This window comes from Scyliorhinus torazame, chromosome 25 (genome assembly GCF_047496885.1).
Source record: "Scyliorhinus torazame isolate Kashiwa2021f chromosome 25, sScyTor2.1, whole genome shotgun sequence".
NCBI classification, from domain to species: Eukaryota; Metazoa; Chordata; class Chondrichthyes; order Carcharhiniformes; family Scyliorhinidae; genus Scyliorhinus; species Scyliorhinus torazame.
This window is the reverse complement of record NC_092731.1, coordinates 39,958,635-39,985,864: the sequence shown is the minus strand read 5'-3', so window position 1 is coordinate 39,985,864 and position 27,230 is coordinate 39,958,635. Positions and strand designations below refer to the sequence as shown.

Sequence of the window (27,230 nt, the reverse complement as noted above, 5' to 3'; positions counted from 1 at the left end):
CGGGGTTTAGGTGTTTTAGTAAGCTCAGAGAAGGAGGCAAAAGAGGGGGAGGTGTGGCGCTGCTAGTCAAGAGCAGTATTACGGTGGCGGAGAGGATGCTAGAGGGGGACTCATCTTCCGAGGTAGTATGGGCTGAGGTTAGAAACATGAAAGGTGAGGTCACCCTGTTGGGAGTTTTCTATAGGCCTCCAAATAGTTGTAGGGATGTAGAGGAAAGGATGGCGAGGATGATCCTGGATAAGAGGTAAAGTAACAGGGTAGTTATTATGGGAGACTTTAACTTTCCAAATATTGACTGGAAAAGATATAGTTCGAGTACATTAGATGGGTCGTTTTTTGCACAATGTGTGCAGGCGGGTTTCCTGAAACAATATGTTGACAGGCCAACAAGAGGCAAGGCCACGTTGGATTTGGTTTTGGGTCATGAACCAGGCCAGGTGTTGGATTGGGAGGTAGGAGAGCACTTTGGGGACAGTGACCACAATTCGGTGACGTTTACGTTAGTGATGGAAAGGGATAAGTATACACCGCAGGGCAAGAGTTATAGCTGGGGAAAGGACAATTATGATGCCATTAGACGTGACTTGCGAGGGATAGGTTGGAGAAGTAGGCTGCAAGTGTTGGGCACACTGGATAAGTGGAGCTTGTTCAAGGAACAGCTACTGCGTGTTCTTGATAAGTACGTACCGGTCAGGCAGGGAGGAAGGCGTAGAGCGAGGGAACCGTGGTTTACCAAAGAAGTGGAATCTCTTGTTAAGAGGAAGAAGGAGGCCTATGTGAAGTTGAGGTGTGAAGTTTCAGTTGGGACGATGGATAGTTACAAGGTAGCGAGGAAGGATCTAAAGAGAGAGCTAAGATGAGCAAGGAGGGGACATGAGAAGTATTTGGCAGGTAGGATCAAGGAAAACCCAAAAGTTTTCGAGAGGTATGTCAGGCATAAGCGAATGACTAGGGTAAGAGTAGGGCCAGTCAAGGATAGGGATGGGAAGTTGTGTGTGGAGTCTGAAGAGATAGGCGAGATACTAAATGAATATTTTTTGTCAGTATTCACTCAGGAAAAAGATAATGTTGTGGAGGAGAATGCTGAGACCTAGGCTAATAGAATAGATGGCATTGAGGTACGTAGGGAAGAGGTGTTGGCAATTCTGGACAGGCTGAAAATAGATAAGTCCCCGGGGCCTGATGGGATTTATCCTAGGATTCTCTGGGAGGCCAGGGAAGAGATTGCTGGGCCTTTGGCTTTGATTTTTATGTCATCATTGGCTACAGGAATAGTGCCAGAGGACTGGAGGATAGCAAATGTGGTCCCTTTGTTCAAAAAGGGGAGTAGAGACAACCCCGGCAACTATAGACCGGTGAGCCTCACGTCTGTAGTGGGTAAAGTCTTGGAGGGGATTATAAGAGACAAGATTTATAATCATCTAGATAGGAATAATATGATCAGGGATAGTCAGCATGGCTTTGTGAAGGGTAGGTCATGCCTCACAAACCTTATCGAGTTCTTTGAGAAGGTGACTGAACAGGTAGACGAGGGTAGAGCAGTTGATGTGGTGTATATGGATTTCAGTAAAGCATTTGATAAGGTTCCCCATGGTAGGGTATTGCAGAAAATACGGAGGCTGGGGATTGAGGGTGATTTAGAGATGTGGATCAGAAATTGGCTAGCTGAAAGAAGACAGAGGGTGGTGGTTGATGGGAAATGTTCAGAATGGAGTTCAGTTACAAGTGGCGTACCACAAGAATCTGTTCTGGGGCCGTTGCTGTTTGTCATTTTTATCAATGACCTAGAGGAGGGCGCAGAAGGGTGGGTGAGTAAATTTGCAGACGATACTAAAGTCGGTGGTGTTGTCGATAGTGTGGAAGGAAGTAGCAGGTTACAGAGGGACATAGAAAAGCTGCAGAGCTGGGCTGAGAGGTGGCAAATGGAGTTTAATGTAGAGAAGTGTGAGGTGATTCTCTATGGAAGGAATAACAGGAATGCGGAATATTTGGCTAATGGTAAAGTTCTTGGAAGTGTGGATGAGCAGAGGGATCTAGTTGTCCATGTACATAGATCCCTGACAGTTGCCACCCAGGTTGATAGGGTTGTGAAGAAGGCCTATGGAGTGTTGGCCTTTATTGGTAGAGGGATTGAGTTCCGGAGTCATGAGGTCATGTTGCAGCCGTACAAAAGTCTGGTACGGCCGCATTTGGAGTATTGCGTACAGTTCTGGTCACCGCATTGTAGGAAGGACGTGGAGGCTTTCGAGCGCGTGCAGAGGAGATTTACCAGGATGTTGCCTGGTATGGAAGGAAAATCTTATGAGGAAAGGCTGATGGACTTGAGGTTGTTTTCGTTGGAGAGAAGAAGGTTAAGTGGAGACTTAATAGAGGCATACAAAATGATCAGGGGGTTAGATAGGGTGGACAGTGAGAGCCTTCTCCCGTGGATGGAAATGGCTGGCACGAGGGGACATAGCTTTAAACTGAGGGGTAATAGATATAGGACGGAGGTCAGAGGTAGGTTCTTTACGCAAAGAGTGGTGAGGCCGTGGAATGCCCTACCTGCTACAGTAGTGAACTCGCCAACATTGAGGGCATTTAAAAGTTTATTGGATAAGCATATGGATGATAATGGCATAGTGTAGGTTAGATGGCCTTTGTTTCGGTGCAACGTCGTGGGCCGAAGGGCCTGTACTGCGCTGTATCGTTCTATGTTCTATGAGACAGCTGATGCCACAAAGCACGCTAACACGAGTAACTGTGTGAAGGACTCGTATTACACACAGAGTGTGGTCCTTGAGCGCAGCAAACACGACAAGAAAACCAACCAACACAACAACAACATCAAAGACATCAACAAGAAGCGCACCAGAGGCAACAACGTCGACAACAAGCACGACACAAACAACAATGGCACTACGACTGGTACGACTCTGCCCATGAGGAACACTGTTACTGCTCAGCTCAGTACAATGACAGACCGTGGCAGGACGATGCATCTTACCAGTTCACATTTGCTGCCCTACCAACTGGCAACCTGGCATTCAGGACAGATGCCATCAAGAATTGCCACCACAAGCATCGGAAAAAAAAACAACAGACTCCAAATCAATCAATGAGGTGATTTGAACAATTGGACACCTCCTGATGACCAAACACCAGGACACTGACGGCATTCACAAGGGAATGACAACGTCACCATTGACACTTCTATACCAGACCATAATAATTAATGAACTTTGGACTCAACTTTTATTTTGCATTGTCTTATCCTCAAAGTCATCACAACTATTATTTGGTCTTGTATACTATTGTACAGTCATCACAGTCATCATAACTTGACATAGCATACGTTTTTAAGAAAAAGATAGATACCTTTCTGAAGAATAAAGGGATTCGGGGATATGGTGTACGGGCCGGAAAGTGGAGCTGAGTCCACAAAGATCAGCCATGTTCTCATTGAATGGCGGAGCAGGCTCGAGGGGCCAGATGGCCGACTCCTGCTCCTAGTTCTTATGTTCTTATGTTCTTATCTACCTATTTTGTTAAATTTTGTTTAACACTGTACAGAAAATATGTAACACAAAAAAAGTGGGAATGTGGTGATATACATCACTGTAAGTACACAAAGGGTTAATGTACATACACTACACCTAGCTAGACACTAGAGGGAGCACCAGAGACATGACACACAGACAGTCAACGAATAGGTCAGTAAACTAGGACACGTCCAATGGGCATTCACGATACACATAGAGGTGACACGACCACAGGAGGGCATTACACCAGCCCATATATAAAGACACAGCACACATGATCTTCCTCTTTCCAGTGGAGACTCTCAGTGAGTACAGACACAGGATTGATTGAACATCACTCCCACCACGTGGATTGTAGCAGACTGGTTCGTCAGTCTGAGTAGCTACAGAAGGATGAACAGTAGAGTCGAATCCAAGTAGGAGAATTGTTAATAGTTTAATAAACATGTTAAAGCTATCTCCAAGTCTGAACCTTCCTTTGTCAGAGTGCACATTAAGGAACCAGCTTATGCTACGACAAGAGCAGAACAAAACAGAGTCCAAAGCTGTGGAGAGTCGTTAACGTGGGTGAGGAAGGGGTGGCCTGGAATCATCGGCTTTGGATTCTGTCCTTGGTGTTGTCAGGATTCCCCAATATTGTGAAATTCCCTAATGCTGTCAGTGATGTGGGCTGCGTTCCTTTAATGTATTGGGGGTCCCTAACATTGTGGGGGGGGGGGGTCCCTAACAGGGTGATTTCTATGGGTGACATAATGAGAGTCCCACCACAGCGAGAAGCAGCAAACTATCTCAAACCTCGATATCGCCACAAATGTTCCCCACCTCGAATCTGGGGAATTGTGAAATCTCACTGAGCAATATTTCCAAATTGAAACCAAATTCGTTAAAGAAAATTCACTGCGAGGCAAGTTGTTGTGTTCTGCTTCTTCGTGTAGCTTAAGCTGCTTCCTTGATGTAAACTCTGACAAAGGAAGGTTCAGACTTGGAGAGAGGTTTAACACATTGATTGAACAGTTAACAATTCTCCTACTTGAGTTTGACTGATCTTGCAATATTAACTCAATCTAACTAACCAGTCTGCTCTAATCCATGCGGGGGGTGTGATGCTTCCTGATCTGCCCCTGTCTCTCTGAGTGTCGCCTATGGAAAGAGAAAGAGCATGTGTGCCCTGTCCTTTTATATGGGTAGCCCCCTTGTGGTAGCGTAAACTCTGGGGTGTGCCTTGACTGCCCAATTGGTCGTGTCCTATCTTACTGACCTATTGGTTGAATGTCTGTGTGTCATGATGTCTCTGGTGCTCCCTCTAGTGTTTACCTAGTTGCAGTGTACCTACATTAATCCCTTGTGTATTTACAGTGATGCATATCACCACACAGGTGATGTGTGATCCACAGCAACCACATCTTCAGTAAGTGTCCACAGCTCGACTCAGAGTGAATGAGCTGGACCCGGAGCTTCAGACAGGGCAATGACATCAGGGAGAGAGAATGCTCCCTGGACACTGTGTCACACCCCTTCGCTCAGCTGCTTCATTGGGTCCGTGATCAGGGACAGACGGTATGACTCCACGTGAGGATCCAGGGGGGAGTAATGGAAGACACTCAGCCCTTGCACTTGTCCGAGAGATTGGAGGTTTTTGCAGCCTGTGTGGACGAGAGCGAGGGCTGCAGGGAGGATGAGCAGACTGACCACCGCACCTGGGGACAGGGACACAGACAAGTGGGAGGAAGGTAAAGGGATGGGATTGTAGCAGGGGACAGTGTTGTTAGAGGATAGACAGTGTTCTCAGCATCGAGAGAGTGTGAGACCCGAGGGCCGTGTTGCCAGCCCGGTGCCAGGGTTAATAACTCCTGGGGGAAGAATTCAGTTGTTGTTGTATCGGTGGGTACCAACCACACAGATAGGACTAAGAAAGAGATTCTGATCAGGGAGGATGAGCAGCTCGGGACACAATTAAAAAACAGAACCACAAAGGTAAGAATCTGTGAGCCACAGACAAATTGACATTGGGTAAATAAGATCAGGGAGTTGAGTGCGTGGCTCAGAGATTGGTGTGGGAGCAATGGGTCACCATTCATGGGGCACTGGCATCAGTACTGAGGACAGAGAGAGCTGTCCCGTTGGGGTGGGTTTCACTTGCACGGCGCTGGGAGCTGGGTCCTGGCAAATCACATGACCAGGGCTGTGGAGCAGACTTTAAACAAAATGGTGGGAGGTGGATTAGTAATAAATTTCATAGAATTTCTATAGAATTTACAGTGCAGAAGGAGGCTATTCGACCCATCGAGTCTGCACCGGCCCTTAGAAAGAGCACTGTTTTGTTCCCAGTGTGGTAGGTAACATGTGCTTCTCAATCCTTGGTTAGTGATGAGGTATTCTGAATCCTGATGAAGAAGATTCAACCTCTTCCAGTGGTAACAAAAGGTTTATTGAGTAACTGCAACAATATTTACATGAGTTCTTTACTTTAAATTTGATACTAGTGATAAGGTTAACAAGATCTAACTATAGTAACTGTACGTAACTCCACTGGAACTAGTCTGCTGTTGCTTTGATCACAGTGCACCCAAGAGAGAGAGAGAGAGACAATGTGGCTGCCTTTTATACCCCTGTTGGTCCGGCCCTCTAGTGATCATGTGGTGCTACTGATGACACATTAACCCCTTGTGTACATGCACACATAGAGGTACCACATCCCCCTTTTTTTCTTGTTACATATTTTCTGTATGTTGTAAAGAAAATTGAACAAAACATAATGGATGCAGTTTGCAAATGCATGACATAAAATCAACGAGTTAGTCCGTCAAATGTTGATACATTCAGTCTCCTAAGTTTTTTTGTTGCTTGCGTGAAATAGGCCGACAAATGATGTTATGTGCAAGTTGTGATGATCTTGGCGATTATACAAAGTCAATTAATATTTATGAGTCCAGTGTTAATAAAAAAAAATTGTGAGTCCAAACTTTATGAGTTTGTTCGGTCGAGTTGCTTTCGTCTTCTGTTGTTGAAGTGGTGATGTTGGTGTTGTTATTTCTTTGTGAACGTCACCAGTGTTCCTGTGTTTAAGTAACCAAGAAGTCATCAATGAGGTATTTGAATGGTCGAATCTCTTTGTTGTCTGATTTATGCTTTTTCTTTCTCTGCTTGTGGTCGCGATTCTGTGTTACATCTTTGTTGTCTGACCTGGACCTTTTCCTGTGTTTGTGGAGCTGATTCTGTATGTCATCTTTCTTGACAGCTGGTTTACTTGTTTGTTGTGGAGCAAATGTGAATTTGTGAGATTTGAAATCTTGGGCAGATTCTCAGACCGCCCGCAGGATCGGAGAATCCCCGGGGGCGGCGTGAATCCCGCCCCGCCGCTCCGACGCCGGCTGTCGTATTCTCCGGCGCCGGTTTTCGGGTGGCGGCTGGGTTTACGGCCCGCGAGTCGGGGGCCATTGGCAGCGGCCCCCCCGGCAATTCTCCGGGCCCTGATGGGCCGAGCGGCCGTCATTTCCTGGCCTGTCCCGCCGGTGTGAAATGGACATGGTCCATCACGGTGGGACCCGGCTTGGAGGCCGGCTAGGTGAGTCCTTGAGGTGGGGGGGGTGCAGGAGGATCCGGCCCGGGGGGTCCCTCAAGGTGGCCTGGCCAGTGATCGGGTCCCACCCATCTGCGGGTGGGCCTGTGCCGTGGGGGCGCTCCTTCCGTCCGTGCCTGCCCCTGTAGGGCTCGGCATTGTCGGCGCGGAGAGGAACCTCCCTGCGCCTGTGCAGGAACACACCGGCCAGTCTGCGCAGGCGCGGAACCACGCAGGCGGTTCTGCACATTCGTCAACTCGCGCTGGCCCCTCGCCGCCAGTTGGCGCAGCGCCAAACCTTCCGGCGTCGACCGAGACCCCGGAAATGCAGAGGATTCGCGACCCACACCGACCAACCTTCGCGACCCACACCGAGCGACCTTCGGGACCCACACCGAGCGACCTTCGCGACCCACACCGAGCGACCTTCACGACCCACACCGAGCGACCTTCGGGACCCACACCGAGCGACCTTCGCGACCCACACCGAGCGACCTTCGCGACCCACACCGAGCGACCTTCGCGACCCACACCGAGCGACCTTCGCGACCCACACCGAGCGACCTTCGCGACCCACACCGACCAACCTTCGCGACCCACACCGAGCGACCTTCGCGACCCACACCGACCAACCTTCGCGACCCACACCGAGCGACCTTCGGGACCTACGCTGTGAGGCCTCTGCCCTGAGATGGACAGAGAACCAGGGAGGCCTCCAAAGGCCACGGTGCAGGAATCCTCTGGTTGGGGTGAGCTCGGCTGATCATCTGCCCTCTGCAGTGGGGCAGCGCTTCTGAGGAGTGCCAACACCTGGTGGGCATCGGATTTATCTTGGCCACGCCCATTGATTAACAAGGGGATTACCAAGGTGTTCTGGGGAGAAGGCAGGAGAATGGGGATGAGAAACATCTCAGCCATGATTGAATGGCGGAGCAGACTTGATGGGCCGAATGGCCTAATCCTGCTCCTCAGTCTGTATCCCCTTGATGATGCAGCTGAGGTATGAGGGTGTCCGGGGGGGGGGGCGGCCTGGGGGGGCTCCCAGATGACCATAGGCCTTCTGAGGGTTTAAAGGACACAGGCAGCAGGGGTCTCTTTCATTAGGGGGCCTCTGGTGAGGGGTGTCTGGTGCGGGTCTCTTTCATTAGGGGGCCTCTGGTGAGGGGTGTCTGGTGGGGGTCTCTTTCATTAGGGGGCCTCTGGTGAGGGGTGTCTGGTGGGGGTGGGGTGGGCAGGTCTTGCATTGTGGGGGGTGGGGAGGGTGACCCTCCATTGGACTTTGGGGGTAACTCCCGTAAAGAGTGACCCCCTTGGCCCACTGTGAGGCCCACCACATCAGGGCCACGCTGGTCAAGACCTGCACTAATTCCTGCCCCCGTGATTCCCGGCCCAGAGGACCGGAGAATCCCGACGATTCGGAGAATATGGGGCAAATAAATCTTAATGACCCATTCACATTCTCCCGCTGGTGCCCGTCGGCGATCCCGTTTTCTGCCCGCGCTGGATTCGCCGCTGCCCGCCGCTGGTAGCGGATTTCCCGATGCGACGGAGAATCCGGCCCTTAGTCTCCCAAACGGAAAGTTCCGGGCCTGGTCTCTTGAGCATTCCCAATTTTAATCGGTTCACCATTGGTGGCCGTGTCTTCAGGTGTCTGGGCCCCAAGCTCCGAAATTCCCTCCCTCCACCTTTCCGCCTCTATTGAGACATTCCTTAAAACATCTTTAACAAAAGCTTTTGGTCAGTCACTTTGGATGTTTCATTACTCTGAAGGCACCACATAAATATAAGTTGTTGTTGTACTTTACTGATGTTGAACTATTGAGGGAAGGGAGAGGTCAGGGGGTCAGAGCAACTTCCCGAGGTCAACATCGGTTTTGTTTGGTGTTAACTTACCGCACTTGGGAATTCCATTTTCACAAGTTGAAGGGTACCACAAGTATACGGGACATTCCATCATTCCAGCTTCTCCATAACAGTCATCGTGAACTTGACAGCATCTGAGTGGGTGACAAACAAGAGATATCATTTCAGATGTAAGTTTTTCACGGAGAGACTGAAACTCAGTCAGGGGCTTAATGATTTCAAACAAGCCTCAGATTGGGTTCCCAACTCTGAAGAATTGTCCTGGAGTTTTCAGGAAGTAAAGATGAATCCTCAGGGAACTCATTTCACATAACTGAGGGGATAAGGTCACTGCAGCAACATGGTCTTCTCCGATTTTATTTCAACGCATTTGTTCATTGGAGAGAAACTGGGGGTGGGAGGGAAAAGCTGTTTCTGAAAAAACACCCAATCAGATGACAAAGAGTCTGTTCACTTTCCAATTGGTTTGGAAAGGTGGGCACCCCGAGAGTGGACATGTCTGACCAATGGCAGCATGGAGGTGGGATGTTTGAGGTGACACTCCAGGAACATGAGAAAAGCAGACTGTTAGATTTGGCAAGAACATTGCAGTTAACATTACCTGACAAAATGTGAAAAGATGAGGAAATTAGGGTGGTGGTTCAGCATTTAAAGTTGACTGAGATCGAGTTTGACTCATTGGAAATGGCAAAACATCAGTTGCAAAATAAACAAATGGAACATCAGAAAGAATTAAAGCGGCTGGAATACGGGAGTGAGAGAGAGGAAAAAGAAAGAGAAATAGAGAGAGGCCTCGCCCATAACAGCGGAGTCCACACGTTTTCCCCGTGTCTGCGTGGGTTTCCACCGGCTGCTCCGGTTTCCTCCCAGAAGTCCTGAAAGACGTGCTGTTAGGTAATTTTGACATTCTGAATTCTCCCTCTGCGTACCTCACAGGTGCCGGAATGTGCGACTATTGGCTTTTCACATTAACTTAATTGTATTGTTAATGATGTGGAGATGCCGGCGTTGGACTGGGGTGAGCACAGTAAGAAGTCTTACAACACCAGGTTAAAGTCCAACAGGTTTGTTTCGATGTCACTAGCTTTCAGAGCGCTGCTCCTTCCTCAGGTGAATGAAGAGGTATGTTCCAGAAACACATATATAGACAAATTCAAAGATGCCAAACAATGCTAGGAATGCGACCATTAGCAGGTGATTAAATCTTTACAGATCCAGAGGTGGGGTAACCCCAGGTTAAAGAGGTGTGAATTGCATCAAGCCAGGACAGTTGGTAGGATTTCGCAGGCCAGGTGGTGGGGGATGAATGTAATGCGACATGAATCCCAGGTCCCGGTTGAGGCCGCACTCATGTGTGTGGAACTTGGCTATGAGTTTCTGCTCGGCGATTCTGCGTTGTCGCACGTCCTGAAGACTGCCTTGGAGAACGCTTACCCAGAGATCAGAGGCTGAATGCCCGTAACTGCTGAAGTGTTCCCCGACTGGAAGGGAACATTCCTGCCTGGTGATTGTAGCGCGATGGCCGTTCATTCGTTGTCGCAGCATCTGCATGGTCTCGCCAATGTACCACGCTTCGGGACATCCTTTCCTGCAGCGTATGAGGTAGACAACATTGGCCGAGTCGCACGAGTATGTACCGCGTACCTGGTGGGTGGTGTTCTCACGTGTAATAGTGGTATCCATGTCGATGATCTGGCACGTCTTGCAGAGATTGCCATGGCAGGGTTGTGTGGTGTCGTGGTCACTGTTCTGAAGACTGGGTAGTTTGCTGCAAACAATGGTTCGTTTGAGGTTGCGCGGTTGTTTGAAGGCAAGTAGTGGGGGTGTGGGGATGACCTTGGCAAGATGTTCATCGTCATCAATGACGTGTTGAAGGCTGTGAATAAGATGATGTAGTTTCTCCGCTCTGGGGAAGTACTGGACGACGAAGGGTATTCTGTCGGTTGTGTCCCATGTTTGTCTTCTGAGGAGGTCGGTCCGGTTTTTCGCTGTGGTGCGTTGGAACTGTCGATCGATGAGTCGATGGCCATATCCCGTTCGTACGAGGGCATCTTTCAACGTCTGTAGATGTCTGTTACGCTCCTCCTCGTCTGAGCAGATCCTGTGTATACGGAGCGCTTGTCCATAGGGGATGGCTTCTTTAATGTGTTTAGGATGGAAGCTGGAGAAGTGGAGCATCATGAGGTTATCCGTGGGTTTGCGGTAAAGCGAAGTGCTGAGGTGACCGTCCTTGACGGAGACGAGTGTGTCCAAGAATGCAACTGATTTTGGAGAGTAGTCCATGGTAAGTCTGATGGTTGGATGGAACTTATTAATGTCATCGTGTAGTCGTTTCAGTGATTCTTCGCCGTGGGTCCAATGGAAAAAAATGTCATCAATGTATCTGGTGTATAACGTCGGTTGTATAAGACAAGTTTGAACAGGACCTACTTACCGCACAGGACCTTCAACCGACATGGAGCACTGCCCACAATAAACATGGAGCACTGTCCACAACAAACATGGAGCCCAGCCCACAATAAACATGGAGAACTGCCCACAATAAACATGGAGCACTGCCCACAATAAACATGGAGAACTGCCCACAATAAACATGGAGCACTGTCCACAATAAACATGGAGAACTGCCCACAATAAACATGGAGCACTGCCCACAATAAACATGGAACACTGCCCACAATAAACATGGAGCACTGTCCACAACAAACATGGAGCACTGCCCACAATAAACATGGAGAACTGCCCACAATAAACATGGAGCACTGTCCACAATAAACATGGAGAACTGCCCACAATAAACATGGAGCACTGCCCACAATAAACATGGAGCACTGCCCACAATAAACATGGAGAACTGCCCACAATAAACATGGAGCACTGCCCACAATAAACATGGAGCACTGCCCACAATAAACATGGAGCACTGTCCACAACAAACATGGAGCACTGCCCACAATGAACATGGAGCACTGCCCACAATAAACATGGAGCACAGCCCACAATAAACATGGGGCTCTGCCCACAATAAACATGGAGCACTGCCCACAATAAACATGGAGCACTGTCCACAACAAACATGGAGCACTGCCCACAATAAACATGGAGCACTGCCCACAATAAACATGGAGCACTGCCCACAATAAACATGGAGCACTGCCCACAATGAACATGGAGCACTGCCCACAATAAACATGGAGCACAGCCCACAATAAACATGGAGCACTGCCCACAATAAACATGGAGCCCTGCCCACAAGAAACATGGAGCACTGCCCACAATAAACATGGAGCACTGCCCACAATAAACATGGAGCCCTGCCCACAATAAACATGGAGCACTGTCCACAATAAACATGGAGCACTGCCCCCAATAAACATGGAGCCCTGCCCACAATAAACATGGAGCACTGCCCACAATAAACATGGACCCCTGCCCACAATAAACATGGAGCACTGTCCACAATAAACATGGAGCCCTGCCCACAATAAACATGGAGCACAGCCCACAACAAACATGGAGCACTGCCCGCATCAAAGATGGAGCACTGCCCACAAGAAACGTGGCAATAACCTGCCCATGACAAATATAGAGGCTCCCAATTACTGACACTGCTGTCTGATGTATTTGCTCTTTTCCAGTTACAAACCAAAATTGTACATCTGTTTTAACTTGCTGCTTTGTATTCTGATAGTGGGAGATTCCCAGGATTTCTAAGTAACAGCAGGTGTCCAGTTAAATTGGGTCATTCATTCAGGTGACCAGCTTTTCAAAAGTCAAAAGTCGGACACAGTGAGAATCCTTGGGGAGCTCCGAGATGATGCTCATGTTGAGTGACCAATGGCAGGAGTCTGGGGAAGGGGCAGTTCAGATTAGGAGACCATGTGATGACATCTCCCAGAATATGTCCAATCAGATTAGCTTAACCCTTTAAAGACTCCCAATTATTGAAGACAGCGGTTATGAGCGACAGACTTCTATTTCAATGGACCCAATCTTCCGAGGAATGACGATCACTGATCATCGGATTGCCAGTCCTCTCACACTTACTTCCCTCGCTGCTGGTCTGTGATGTGGAGAGATGCCAACAGCGTGGGTTCAATTCCCGTACCGGCTGAGATTATCCATGAAGGCCCCGCCTTCTCAACCTTGACCCTCTCCTGAGGTGTGGTGACTCTCAGGTTAAATCACCAACAGTCAACTCTCTCCCTCAAAGGGGAAAGCAGTCTATGGCCATCCGGGATTATGGCGACTTTACCTTTTTCACTTACCTTGAACAGGAGCTCAATTTTTCTCAGCTGGATCTCTGAACAGGGTCTCCCGGGAAATACTGAGCATAACTGCTCCTGGAGTCGGTGCCTCACAGAGCAGGAACAACGGGGTAGTTACCCTGAGTAGCCCCTGTAAATTACCCCCAGCAAACCCTATAAATTAACCCGGGTAACCCCTGTAAATTACCCCCAGCAAACCCTCTAAATTACCTCAGTAACGCCTATACATTACCCCCAGTAACTCCTATAAATTACACCCAGTAATTCCTATAAATTACCCCCAGTAACTCCTATAAATTACCCCCAGTAACTCCTATAAATTACCCCCAGTAACTCCTGTAAATTACCCCAATAACTCCTAGAAATTACCCCAGTAACCCCTATAAATTACCCCAGTAACTCCTGTAAATTATCCCAATAACTCCTATAAATTACCCCCAGTAACTCCTATAATTACCCCCAGTAACTCCTATACATTACCCCCAGTAACTCCTGTAAATTACCCCAATAACTCCTATAAATTACCCCAGTAACCCCTATAAATTACCCCAGTAACTCCTGTAAATTATCCCAATAACTCCGATAAATTACCCCCAGTAACTCCTATAATTACCCCCAGTATCTCCTATAAATTACCCCCAGTAACTCTTATAAATTACCCCCAGTAACTCCTGTAAATTACCCCAATAACTCCTATAAATTGCCCCCAGTAACCCCTGTAAATTACCCCTCGTAACCCATGTAAATTACCCCCAGTAACTCCTATAATTACCCCCAGTATCTCCTATAAATTACCCCCAGTAACTCCTATAAATTACCCCCAGTAACTCCTATAAATTACCCCAATAACTCCTATAAATTACCCCCAGTAACTACTATAAATTACCCCCAGTAACTCCTATAAATTACGCCTAGTAACCCCTATAAATTACCTCCAGTAACTCCTATAAATTACCCCCAGTAACTCCTATAAATTACCCCAGTAACTCCTATAAATTACCCCCAGTAACTCCTATACATTACCCTAGTAACTCCAAAATATTAACCCCCAGGAACCCCTATAAATTACCCCAGTAACTCCCATAAATTACCCCAGTAATTCCTATAAATTAACCGCCAGTAACCCCTATAAATTACCCCCAGCAACTCCGATAAATTACCTCCAGTAACCGTACAACTAGGGATTAATGGGTCCTTTTCAAATTGGCAGGCAGTAACCAGTGGGGTACCACAGGAATCGATGCTGGGACCCCAGCGATTCACAATATATATTAATGATTTGGATGAGGGAACAAAATGTAACATCTCAAAGTTGGCAGATGATACTAAATTAATTGGGAGGGTAAATTGTGGCGAGGATGCAGGGATCCTACAGCAAGATCTGGACAGGTTGGGCGAGTGGGCAAACTAATGGCAGATGCAGTATAATTTGGATAAGTGTGAGGTTATTCATTTTGGAACAAAAACAGGAAGACAGATTACTACCCGAATGTTTGTAAATTGGGAGAGGGGAGTGTGCAGCGGGACCTGGGTGTCCTTGTGCACCATTCGCTGAAGGTAAGCATGCAGGTGCAGCAGGCAGTAAAGAAGGCGAAGGGTATGTTGGCCTTCATTGCGAGAGGTTTTGAGTATAGAAGCGGGGATGTGTTGCTGCAATTGTACAGGGCCTTGGTGAGGCCACACCTGGAGTATTGTGTGCAGCTTTGGTCTCCTTCTCTGAGGAAAGATGTTCTTGCTCTCGAGGGAGTGCAGCGAAGGTTTACCAGACTGATTCCAGGGATGGCGGGACTGTCATATGAGGAGAGATTGACCAGGTTGGGATTGTTCTCGCTGGAGTTCAGAAGAATGAGGGGGGATCTCATCGAGACTTATAAAATTCTAACAGGACTAGACATGGTAGATGCAGGGAAGATGTTGCCAATGATGGGTGTGTCCAGATCCAGGGGTCACAGCCTGAGGATTCTGGGTAAACTATTTCAGACAGAGATAAGGAGACATTTCTTCACCCAAAGATTGGTGATCCTGTGGAGTTCATTCCCACAGGAAGTAGTTGATGCTAAAACTTTGAATATATTCAAGAGGCGGCTGGATATAGTACTCGGGGAGAATGGGATCAAAGGCTCTGGGGAGAAAGCAGGATTAGGCTATTGAGTTGGATGATCAGCCATGATCGCGATGAATCGCAGAGCAGGCTCGAAGGGCCTAAAGGCCTCCTCCTGCCCCGATCTTCTATGTATCTCTGTATCTGCTTCAAACTTGCGATGCCTATCCTTAACCTTTTCTCATTGACACTTTTTGTAGAGTGCACATTTTCCCACAGGGGTTTACTGTCAATGTGACACTCAATGGGTATGTTTCCCAAATCCCCTAATCCCAAAATATCTGTCAATATCTGAGATAAATCAAAGGCCATATCCACCGCCTCTACAAGGCTTGTCATCTCAGCAGCCAAAGTGCTTTTGACCACTCTCCTTATTTTCTTTTTTACCCACACAAGAGGGCAACAAAGGAAAATTATGAAAATTCCTGCACTTGAAACCCCATCATATAAATTTGCATAGGATGCATCACTATAAATTATGAGTTTCAAGTGCCTAAGGTCACCTAAAACCGGGAACCTCAAAACATGCTCTTGCATTTTTAGTTTGACCAATGCTTTATTTGCTCTCATTATGTCTTCCACTTTGGGATCATTCATTTTTGTATTCAACTTTAAGACATCAAAACTAATGTCTGGTCTAGTCTGTCTACCTAACCAATTCAGTGCCCAATTAAACTTGCTTTTTTTCCAACTTTCAAACCACTGCGTCTTTTTGTTAAACCCGACCACGACTAATTGCTATTGGGCTGATGCTCTCTAAATAAGATTGCTGACGTAAAGTTGCCCCTAACTTAGTCTGTCCGATTTCCAGTTCAACATATTTAAATGCACCAGAAGCCTGACTTTGAACCCTGAATTCTTTCCTCAAACCAGAGATTACAATAGCTTCAAAATCACGAGTCCCCCCCCCCACAAAAAAATCATCGACATGCATTATAAAGGTGCCAGAAAGATTTCCTTTATAGTGCCAGTAAAACATTGTCGGATCTGCTTTCAACTGGCAACAGCCTAACTTTAACAAAACTGACCTCATCAAAAACTACCAGACTCTAGATGCATAAATTAATCCATATACACATTTGTTCAACTTCCAGAGTACCCCTTCTGTGTTAGCTGCTTCTTTAGGAGGACGGAGAAAAATGTCTCTCTGCAGCTGATGCCCCTGCAAAAAGGCAGCTTTTATATCTATAGATTTGCATTCCCATGCCTTTGTGGCTAATAGAGCCAAGGAGGTCTTTAAAATAACCTTTGCCTCCGTCGGTGAATCTACCCTTAATCCTGATCTTCTAAGTTTTCTTCAAATCCCCTTGCCACAAGCATGGCCTTGGCCTCATAAGTTCCATCTGGAAGAACCTTTTCCGTGCATATCCATCTGTGGGATAGAGCTCTTTGTCCCCGATCTGGTACTTCTGTGTATACCCCAAATTCACTCCAACTATGCAGTTCTTGCTGTTTGGCGTCTTTGATAACTTCATCAAACTTATTGGAGGCCACCAAAATCTCACGTTCATGTGGGCTTCTACACCTAGTAGCATTCATAGTCTTACCCATGTTCCGAGACCTTGACAAACTATGTCCCCTCTCCCGCCTGGTATCTCGTTCAGTACTGCTACTGCTTGATCTTTTCCTTCTGTTGTGGGATGTCCTTCCAATAGTTCTCGACTTTTTCCTGTGAACCTGTTCACTATCCGATGTATTATCTGAACTGGCACTTGGTTTCTGGTCCTCCATTTTTGATCTTGGTGTTTCCAATCCATTGTCTTGACACCCTCCCATGTATTCTGTACATTAAACCAGTATTTATACTTTCCAGTGGCATTCCCTGCCCTATTAATAATAGTTGCATCCTTCCATTGACTAGATCCTTCAGGCAAGAATGTCACTTTTGTACCAACTTTTGGCAGTTGTCCTTTTGGAAAATTACCTGTTCTAATTCATCAGAAGTATTGTGTTCCTCTACAGAAACCCTGTCCATATCAGTTAACTGGTCCTCGTAGTTCTGTAACACATGTGTATCATATGACCCTGGTTCTTCATCATGTCTGTTTGCTCTGTCTAAATTTGAAAATTTGTAATCTGTAACCATTATCCTTGATGAATGTACCCTAACTGTTTGATTGCCATGTTGCAAAATAATTGTTTTGCCATCTATGCCTATGATCTTCCCTGGGCCTTTCCATTCATTAAAGTTGTCTCTCTTATAGTATACTGTGTCTCCTTGCTGAAAAACGGTATTTGATCGCTGTACATTACGCCTCAAAGCTCTGCGAATTCTTTCAGAGACTTCCGCTTCCAAAAGAGCTTTTCTGCTGCTATGTAATGCATTTAAATGCTCAGCAAAGGCAGAGCTAATTGTAGTCTCTTCACAAGCTGGAGACTGGTCATCCAAAATGGACGGAATTTAAGGATTTCTACTAAACACTAATTGATAGGGACATTCGCCCCAACCATCTGCAACAAATTCTTTGGATGTACCGTCCCTGCTAAAGCTGATTTTAACTTGCAATTTGGTCTATCTGCCAACATTTTCTGGAGCATGCCATTTATTACTGCATGGTTTCTTTCACACACACCCTTACTAGATGGGCTTTCCACAGCTGTATTCATAACAGTGATATTCACATTTTCTCACATATCCCGAAACTCATCATTAGCAAATTCTCCCCCATTGTCTGTGAGGAATTTTCCAGGGACCCCAGTCATGTCCCTACCATTTTCCCACCATCTGATCCAGGATTACTCTCTTTTCTTGACTTTGTAAAATGGTTGATTGACTAAATCTGGTTGCTAAATCGACAAAATGCCAAATAAATATATTGTGATGGTGTCCTTCTGTACTTCCTATAAACCTCACAGCGATCACTAACCTGTTCTATCAGCTTAGTATAGACTTCCTCCCTTACCCCTGCATCCTTTAATAATTTTTCAGCCTCCGAGGAGATGCATGCGCATATTGCCAATGCAGTTTTAATACAACAAGCTTTCTAGCAGCTAAAGTGATTTCCAACTGATAATAACACATCCTTAACAACTGCACCTGAAATATTATTTGTCAGTAATGGAATACAATAGTGTACCGACTGTGTAAATTGTAAGTCCACCGTCTTTCCAAAAACTGTTGCCTTATCCTGTTCCATATCCAGTTTCATGTGTGCTTTCTTCATCGACGGTCTGCTCAGAAACAAAGGTATCTCACTTGATACAACATCCGTGCTCATGGAATGATTCACTCTGGCAATATTGCAAGGGATCACCACTCTTTTCAGTGACTTCAAAGTATTATCATCCCCAAACCTGAAACTTGTGGAACTTTCAAATTCCTTTACCTTGTTACGATTTTCAGCATTCAAAGAGTCCAGGTAACATTTTAACCAGTCAATTCCACACACAGTAGATGTGCAGCCACTGTCCAATACAGCACAACTGAAGGATTCTGCAACCAACACCCTCATTATCGGAGTAAAACTGCTTGTTACCAGGACAATGCCTTCTTTCTGCTCACTATCGTTTTCCCCTTCTGACTCTTCCGTGTCATGTGTAGCTTAGGGTTAGGGTTAGGACAGTTGAAAGCATAATGGTATTGAGAGTCATACCGAAACATTGATTTATTGTACAAACATTTATTGTACCCCGGGCATTTCTGGGGTTCATCTTCCTATTCCCATTCTCCATGCCCCTCCTCCGATTATAGGTTCTAAATGGGTTTCTGTCCTCATAATGTCTGGGTCCAGAGCTCCTTCCAGACTCTTGTAACCTGTTCGTAGCCATATGATCTTGCCATCCTGTAGTAGTGTATCTTCCATAGTCTGCTTAATTGCTGACTGACCCATTTGTGCCATAAGAGCCATTGGAATTTAATGTTTCCCCAGAAACTTCTTTAAGGCCTCTATCATCTGATTGAATAAGGTATCATTATCCACAACCTTAACTCCTGTCAAAACCAGGAGCCTATCCAGATTGGTCACTCTAGCAAGTCGAGTGACTTTAATGCCAACACAGACTGTGGAAATTCCAGGCGGTGTTTGTGCAGCCTCCTGTATAATCTGCTAAATTCCATTATATAATCCTCAATAGAAATGTCCTCTGTTTTCCGGAATCTATTAAATTCTGACCAAGCTTCATACACACTTAACAAGTCCTCCTTTTGATAAATCTTATCCATAAAACGTAATCGAGTCTCCAGACCTTCTCCTAAATTTAATTCTTCCAATTCCAGTTCCGAAAACACTTTGCTTCGGATTTAACTCTCATAAGGTAGAGAAAGAGCCAATGACATACCTTGTTTCCTCTTTCCCAAGGCAGTTACCTTAGTCCACATAACAACTGCACTTCTCCATTGGTCATACGGTCCCCTTTCAGAAAATAATGGTGGATAGTCATATCCGGCCACCTTTGTCCGAGGTTCAGCCATATTTATATATATTTTTTTAGTCTTCTCACTCACTGCTTGGTTGAGTCTGGAAACGTTGTATCTTTCAGCCCTTCACATTTGCACAGCAACCTTCCTGTGTTACCAATGGTAACCTTGGCAGCTGTTGTGGAAAGAGTCAAGAGTTCTGCTCCTTTTCACAAACACCTTTATTTTCCTTTGACACACTCTGTACAAAACTCGATCACCACATCAAAGACCACCTGAAGCCTCTTTACATGTCAGTCTCAATTATTGGATACTTAACATAAATGAGACATCTAATTGGAATGTCTCTTCACCCATTCCTCAACATGGTGTTCAGGGTAAGATCCTGGCCTGGATCGAGGATTGGCTGACTGGCAGAAGGCAGAGAGTGGGGATAAAGGGGTCTTTTTCAGGATGGCAGCCGATGACTAGTGGTGTGCCTCAGGGGTCGGTGCTGGGACCACAACTTTTCACAATATACATTAACGATTTGGAAGAATGAACTGAAGGCACTGTTGCTAAGTTTGCAGATGAAACAAAGATCTGTAGTATTGAGGAAGCAGGGGGGCTGCAGAAGGGCTTGGCCAGGCTAGGAGAGTGAGCAAAGAAGTGGCAGATGGAATATAATGTGGAAAAGTGTGAGGTTATACAACTTAGATGGAGGAATGGAGAAGTACAAAGGGACTTGGGAGTCCTTGTTCACGATTCTCTTCAGGTTAACGTACAGGTTCAGTCGGCAGTTAGGAAGGCAAATGCAACATTAGCATTCATGTCAAGAGGGCTAGAATACAAGACCAGGGATGTACTTCTCAGGCTGTATAAGGATCTGGTCAGACCCCATTTGGAGTATTGTGAGCAGTGTTCGGCCCCATCTCTAAGGAAGGATGAGCTGGCCTTAGAAAATGTCCACAGGAAGTTCACAAGAATGATCCCTGGAATGAAGAGCTTGTTGTCTGAGGAATGGTTGAGGACTCTGGGTCTGTACTCGTTGGAATTTAGAAGGATGAGGGGGGATCTTATTGAAATATACAGGATACTGCGAGGCCTGGATAGAGTGGACGTGGAGAGGATGTTTCCACGAGCAGGAAAAACTAGAACCAGAGGGCACAATCTCAGACTAAAGGGACGATCCTTTAAAACAGAGATGAGGAGGAATTTCTTCAGCCAGAGGGTGGTGAATCTGTGGAACTCTTTGCTGCAGAAGGCTGTGGAGGCCAAATCACTGAGTGTCTTTAAGACAGAGACAGATAGGTTCTTGATTAATAAAGGCAGGAGAATGGGGATGAGAAAATCTCAGCCATGATTGAATTTTGGAGCAGACTCGATGGGCCGAGTGGCCTAATTCTGCTCCAATGTCTCATGGTCTTATGGTCTATAAATTACACCAGTAACTCCTGTAAATTACCCCCAGTAACTCCCCAAATTACCTCAAGTAACTTTGAGAAATTACTCTTAGCAGCTCTGCTTGACTGAACTGGAACTCAGGGTGTCAGTGACAAACAGCACAAGGTGTATTTATCCCGAAACCAACATCAGGAAAATAGATCAACCTGGTCATTATAGCATAGCTATTGTGGGATCTTGCTGTGTACAAATTGCGTTCTACCTGGAGGCAGTGATAAGGACGATAGAGAAACAAGCTCTGTCTCTCTGAGGAATGTCTTGTCTCTGCTTTGTACCAGAGTAAAACCTTGCTGATTCTCAGCCAGCGCAAACACCCACATCTTCACGGAGAGAGTTTTTACACAAGAATCGTCTCATTTTACCTGTCGAGGTCATCCAATGGCTGGTTTCCATTTCCTCCAATCCTGCAGAAACAGCCGTAGTTCCTGTCGCGCTGGTACGGGAGAGCGGGATTGACGCACTGAACAATGTTTAGGAAGTTCCTCATGTTTCGGTAATTTGTGACTCCCTGAGCAGGGATGCAAATTGCTACAAGAGGAAAACAAAATGAATCATTGTGTCAGGAAAGCCCTGGTACAGAGTGAGCAGGGAGACAATTTACCAACACGCCGATTTAGAAAGCAGAAGTACGGCAAAAGAATATTCCTGAATTCAGCGGAAATTGCCGGGCTGGATTCTCCGATTTTGAGGCTATGTCCGGAGCAGGTGTCTAGTTTTACAATGAAAAAGTCGGCGCCGGCCCCGCACCGATGCTCCGCCTGGTGGGAGGGGCTAGCAGCCACGCCACGTAAAGCCCCCGGCCTCCCCTGCAGCTACGGATGGAGGATTGCCGAGTCCGTGGCCGCGCATTGTGCACGGTGGATCCTGCGGCACCCGCGGACCCGGCCTGCCAGATAGTGCCCCACTGTAACCCCCTTGCCACCCCTGGTCCAGCCCCCCACCAGTCCCCCCAGCCCCCGCCAAAGCCCCCCGGCCAGTGGAACGACTATCCCCCCCGACTGTGGGGGCGCTGGACACAGTCCGCAGACCCCACGCGAGGTCCCAGAAAACTGTGAGCACACGCGACCGACGCCGTTGGAATATCGGCCAATCGGGAGCGGAGCATCGGGGGAGGGCCTCGGGCTACGTCCTGAGGACGTCCCAATGGTGTGCGGCGGCGTATCAGCGATTACGCTGTTTTTCAGGGGGCGGAGCATCTGAAAATGGCTCCGCCCCCGATTTCGGTGTCGAAACGGATTCTCCGGCCAATCGCTGAACGCGATTCCGGCGTCGGCAATCGGAGAATCCTGCCCTGCGCCTCGGAACCAGGCCATTCGGCCCAACAATTCCATGGGCTAGATTCTCTGTCACCCGCCACCAGTAACGGGGTTCCTGATCCAGCGGAGAATCGCGCGCCGGGCGAAAAGCGGGATCAGCGCACGATGGGCGGGATTCTCCGATTGCCAACGCCAAAATCACCCTTTTAACGCCGAACTCGGGGGCTGCGCCTGTCTTCCGATGCTCCGCCCACCAAAACGGCATCATCGGTGAGGACGCCGCTCGCCGTTGGGACGGCCTCAGGACGACACCTGAAAGCCCTCCCCCGATCCCCCCCCCCCCCCCCCCCCCCCCCCGATGGACAGCGTGGATCACTTGTGGTCTGAGATTTTGTCAACTCGGACCAGAGTTGAGAGCTGCGGACTGTGTCCAGTGGCCCCACAGTCGGGGGTGGTGGGCGGGCTGGGGGGTGGGGGTGCAGGGGGACGCTCCTCTGGTGACGGGAGCTTCGGCGGGGGCTGCGGGGTCACAGAGGGTCACTATCTGGCAGGCCTTGTCCGCGCGGCCGGCACCATATTGTCCGGCGTGACAGCTGTAGGTCGTCACCGTGCGCAATGCGCGGTCACACGGACCCGGCAATTCTCCGTCTGTATCTGCAGGGGAAGCCGGGGGTTTACGTGGTGCGGCTGCTCACCCCCCACTGGGTGGAGCATCGGTGCGGAGGCGGCGAAGACTTTTTGGCCGTAATACTGGACACGTTCTCCGGACACAGCCTCAAAATCGAAGACTCCAGCCCGATGTTCCGACCCCCACCCACAGCGGCAGTGAGCTACACGCTGGGTCATGGGCATCCAGTAAAACCTGATTAACAGGCTGGAAACCCGATTTTCCTGCTCCCCCCGGGATGCTCCAGGCCTCTCAGCCGGGATTCAGGCGGGTGTGGATTGGCGAGGGTATTTGCAAGCGTTGCCCTGAAGCTGTGCACCCCGCGGTGGGTCGAGGCGGTAAGTATGTAACGAACGTGCCCCCTAAAGTCCATGGATGGTGCCCAGCCCCCCACAACACAAATCCTCATGGTGTGAGTGTGGCGCACAAAGACTCCGTGAGACGAATGGAGTGAAGTCGATGAGGCTTTATTAAGCGTGTCTGTTCCCCAGCATCCTGATAGTAAACTGGCCTGCGGGGGAAGGCACCGGCTTCTTATACTTCGCCTTCAGGGCGGAGCTTGAGGTCAACGGCCAACCAGGACCCGGGATCTGTCAGCCAATGACATTAGGGCGTCCAGTCCCACATGACCCCCAATACATACTACCACATTCACCCCTTGTCAAAAATGAACCCGGCGGGGTGATGCTTCGTATGGTGGTAAGGGTTTACAGGGCTGATCCTGGAAGGATAGAACAGTTACATGGTAGTACAGTATTGGACAGTATCGTCCTGTTACAACTATTTACAGAGGGTATAGGAAAAACAAAATGTTCATTGGACAGTCCATCTTTGTTTTACATCGACGCCACGAGTCGGTCGGGCGGTCTGGTCGTCCGTGTCGATCGCCTCAGCCCCGGCGGTGGTGGTGGTGCTTGTACCAGCGTTGTCGCCTCCGGGAACCGCACGGTTTTAGCTGTCGGTGCAAAGGGGAGGGGGACTGATCCTCCTGGGAAGGGGGCGGTCGCGGGGTGCGGTGGTGGCAGGAAGGGGGGCGGTTGGGTTGATGGTGTCGGGGGGGTGTGCGTGGTGCCGGCGGGCGCCAGATCCCGCAGGGAGACCGTGTCCTGTCGGCCGTCGGGGTACTCCACGTAGGCGTACTGGGGGTTTGCGTGGAGGAGGTGAACCCTTTCGACCAACGGGTCCGCCTTATGTGCCCGCACGTGCTTTCGGAGCAGGATGGGTCCTGGGGCCGCCAGCCAGGTCGGCAGCGACGTTCCAGAGGAGGACCTCCTAGGGAAGACAAGGAGACGCTCGTGAGGCGTTTGATTAGTGCTTGTACATAATAACGACCGGAATGGAGAGCGTCCGGGAGGACCTCCTGCCACCGTGAAACTGGGAGATCCCTGGACTGTCGGGCCAGTAGGACGGCCTTCCAGACCGTGCCGTTCTCCCTTTCTACTTGCCCGTTCCCCCGGGGGTTGTAGCTGGTCGTCCTGCTTGAAGCTATGCCCTTGCTGAGCAGGAACTGGCGCAGCTCGTCACTCATGAAAGAGGACCCCCTGTCGCTGTGGACGTATGCGGGGTAACCGAACAGCGTGAAGATGCTGTTCAGGGCTTTAATGACTGTGGCCGCGGTCATGTCGGAGCAGGGAATGGCAAAAGGGAAGCGGGAGTATTCGTCCACTACATTAAGGAAATACGCGTTGCGGTCGGTGGAGGGGAGGGGCCCTTTGAAATCGAGACTGAGGCGTTCAAAGGGGCGGGAAGCCTTAATCAGGTGCGCTCCATCTGGCCTGAAAAATTGCGGTTTGCATTCTGCGCAGATGTGGCAGTCTCTTGTGACTGTACGGACCTCCTCTAAGGAGTATGGGAGATTGCGGGACTTGATGAAGTGGAAAAACCGAGTGACCCCCGGGTGGCAGAGGTCCTCGTGGAGGGCTTGGAGGCGGTCAATTTGTGCGTTGGCACATGTCCCGCGGGATAGGGCATCGGACGGCTCGTTTAGCTTTCCGGGCCGGTACAAGATCTCACAGTTGAAGGTGGAGAGTTCGATCCTCCGCCGCAAGATCTTGTCGTTCTTGATCTTGCCCCGCTGTGCATTATCGAACATGAAGGCTACCGACCGTTGGTCAGTGAGGAGAGTGAATCTCCTGCCGGCTAGGTAATGCCTTCAATGTCGCACAGCTTCCACTATGGCTTGGGCTTCCTTTTCCACTGAGGAGTGGTGGATTTCTGAGGCGTGGAGGGTTCGGGAGAAGAAGGCCACGGGTCTGCCCGCTTGGTTAAGGTTGGCCGTCAGAGGCGTCGCTCTCGACCTGGAAGGGGAGGGACTCGTCGATGGCGCGCATCGTGGCCTTTGCGATGTCCGCTTTGATGCGGCTGAAGGCCTGGCAAGCCTCTGTCGACAGCGGGAAAGTCGTGGTCTGTATTAGGGGGCGGGCCTTGTCTGCGTACTGGGGGACCCACTGGGCGTAGTATAAAAAAAACCCAGGCAGCTTTCAGGGCTTTTGGGCAGTGCGTGAGGGGAAATTCCATGAGTGCGCGCATACGTTCGGGGTCGGGCCTATTATCCCATTGCGCACTATGTACCCCAGAATGGCTAGCCGATCGGTGCTAAAAACGCACTTGTCCTCGTTGTACGTGAGGTTCAAGGCTTTGGCAGTCTGGAGGAATTTTTGGAGGTTGGCGTCGTGGTCCTGCTGATCGTGGCCGCAGATGGTTACATTGTCGAGGTACGGGAACGTGGCCCGTAACCCATGTTGATCAACCATTCGGTCCATTTCCCGTTGGAAGACCGAGACGCCGTTTGTGACGCCAAAAGGGACCCGTAGTAAATGGTATAACCGCCTGTCTGCCTCGAAGGCTGTGTACTTGCGGTCACTTGGGCGGATGGGGAGCTGATGGTAGGCGGACTTGAGGTCCACGGTGGAGAAGACTTTATACTGGGCAATCCGATTGACCATGTCGGATATGCGGGCGAGAGGGTACGCGTCTAGTTGTGTGTACCTGTTGATGGTCTGGCTATAGTCAATGACCATCCTTTGTTTCTCCCCTGTCTTCACTACTACCACCTGTGCTCTCCAGGGACTATTGCTGTCCTGGATTATGCCCTCCTTTAGTAGCCGCTGGACTTCGGAGCGAATGAAGGTCCGGTCCTGGGCGCTGTACCGTCTGCTCCTAGTGGCGACGGGTTTGCAATCCGGCGTGAGGTTCGCAAACAAGGACGGGGGTTGCACCTTGAGGGTGGCGAGGCCGCAGATAGTGAGTGGGGGTATGGGGCCGCCGAATTGAAACGTAAGGCTCTGTAGGTTACATTGAAAATCTAAGCCCAGCAAGGTGGGGGCACAGAGTTGGGGAAGGACGTTAAGTTTGTAGTTTTTGAACTCCCTCCCCTGCACCGTTAGGGTAACTATGCAGAATCCCTAGATCTGTACGGAGTGGGATCCTGCAGCTAGGCAAATCTTTTGTGCGCTGGGGAAGGTAGTTAAGGAACAGCGTCTTACCATGTCGGGATGTATAAAACTTTCCGTGCTCCCGGAGTCGACTAGGCATGGCGTCTCGTGGCCGTTAATTAGGACCATTGTCGTCGTCGTCTGGAGAGTCCGGGGCCGAGCTTGATCGAGTGTAACCGAAGCGAGCCGTGGTTGTAGTAGTGGGGTGGGGTCCGTTGTTGCCGTCCAAGATGGCGTCGGGGGTGGACAAAATGGCCCCCCCATACATCGCCCGTGGCTGGGGGGTCACAAGATGGCGTCGGGGGTGGACAAAATGGCCGCCCCCATGCGTCGTACAGGTCGGGGGCGGTCCAAGATGGCGGCGCCCCTCCTCCCCTCGTGGTGGTCGGGACCCAAAATGGCGGCGTCTGAGGGTCGCACATGGTGTGCTGGGGGGTCTGGGGGGCGCTAGGACCGCGCGGAGCTCCCTCGACGGGGACAGCGGTGGTCGGGGCCCAGGCCGGCGGGTCAGTACCGCGAGCGCTGGGACCGCGTGGAGCTCCCTCGCCGGGGACAGCGGTGATCGGGGTCCAGGTAAGTTGCGCCGGCGGGTCAGGCGTGGGGCGTGGGATGGGGGTGAGGGCCCAGGTCGGCGGCGCCGGTGGGTCAGTCGTGGGGCCGCGAGAGCTGGGACCGCGTGGAGCTCCCTCGCCGGGGACAGCGGTGGTCGGGGCCCAGGCCGGCGGGTCAGGCATGGGGCACGGGACGGGGGTGAGGGCCCA

The 27,230-nt window shown here is 49.3% G+C and overlaps 1 protein-coding gene across 1 annotated transcript in view; it reads right to left on the bottom strand.

Moving 5' to 3' along the window:
• LOC140402553 (acidic phospholipase A2 E-like) overlaps positions 1 to 27,230 on the bottom strand; it is a 70,992-nt gene that overhangs the window by 5,180 nt on the left and 38,582 nt on the right. The window contains exons 2-3 of the mRNA XM_072490404.1: positions 21,475 to 21,640; positions 8,974 to 9,077 (exon numbers count right to left, since the gene is read on the bottom strand). Coding sequence (XP_072346505.1) covers positions 8,974 to 9,077; positions 21,475 to 21,640 — 270 coding nt within the window. The remainder of the gene's footprint in view (positions 1 to 8,973; positions 9,078 to 21,474; positions 21,641 to 27,230) is intronic.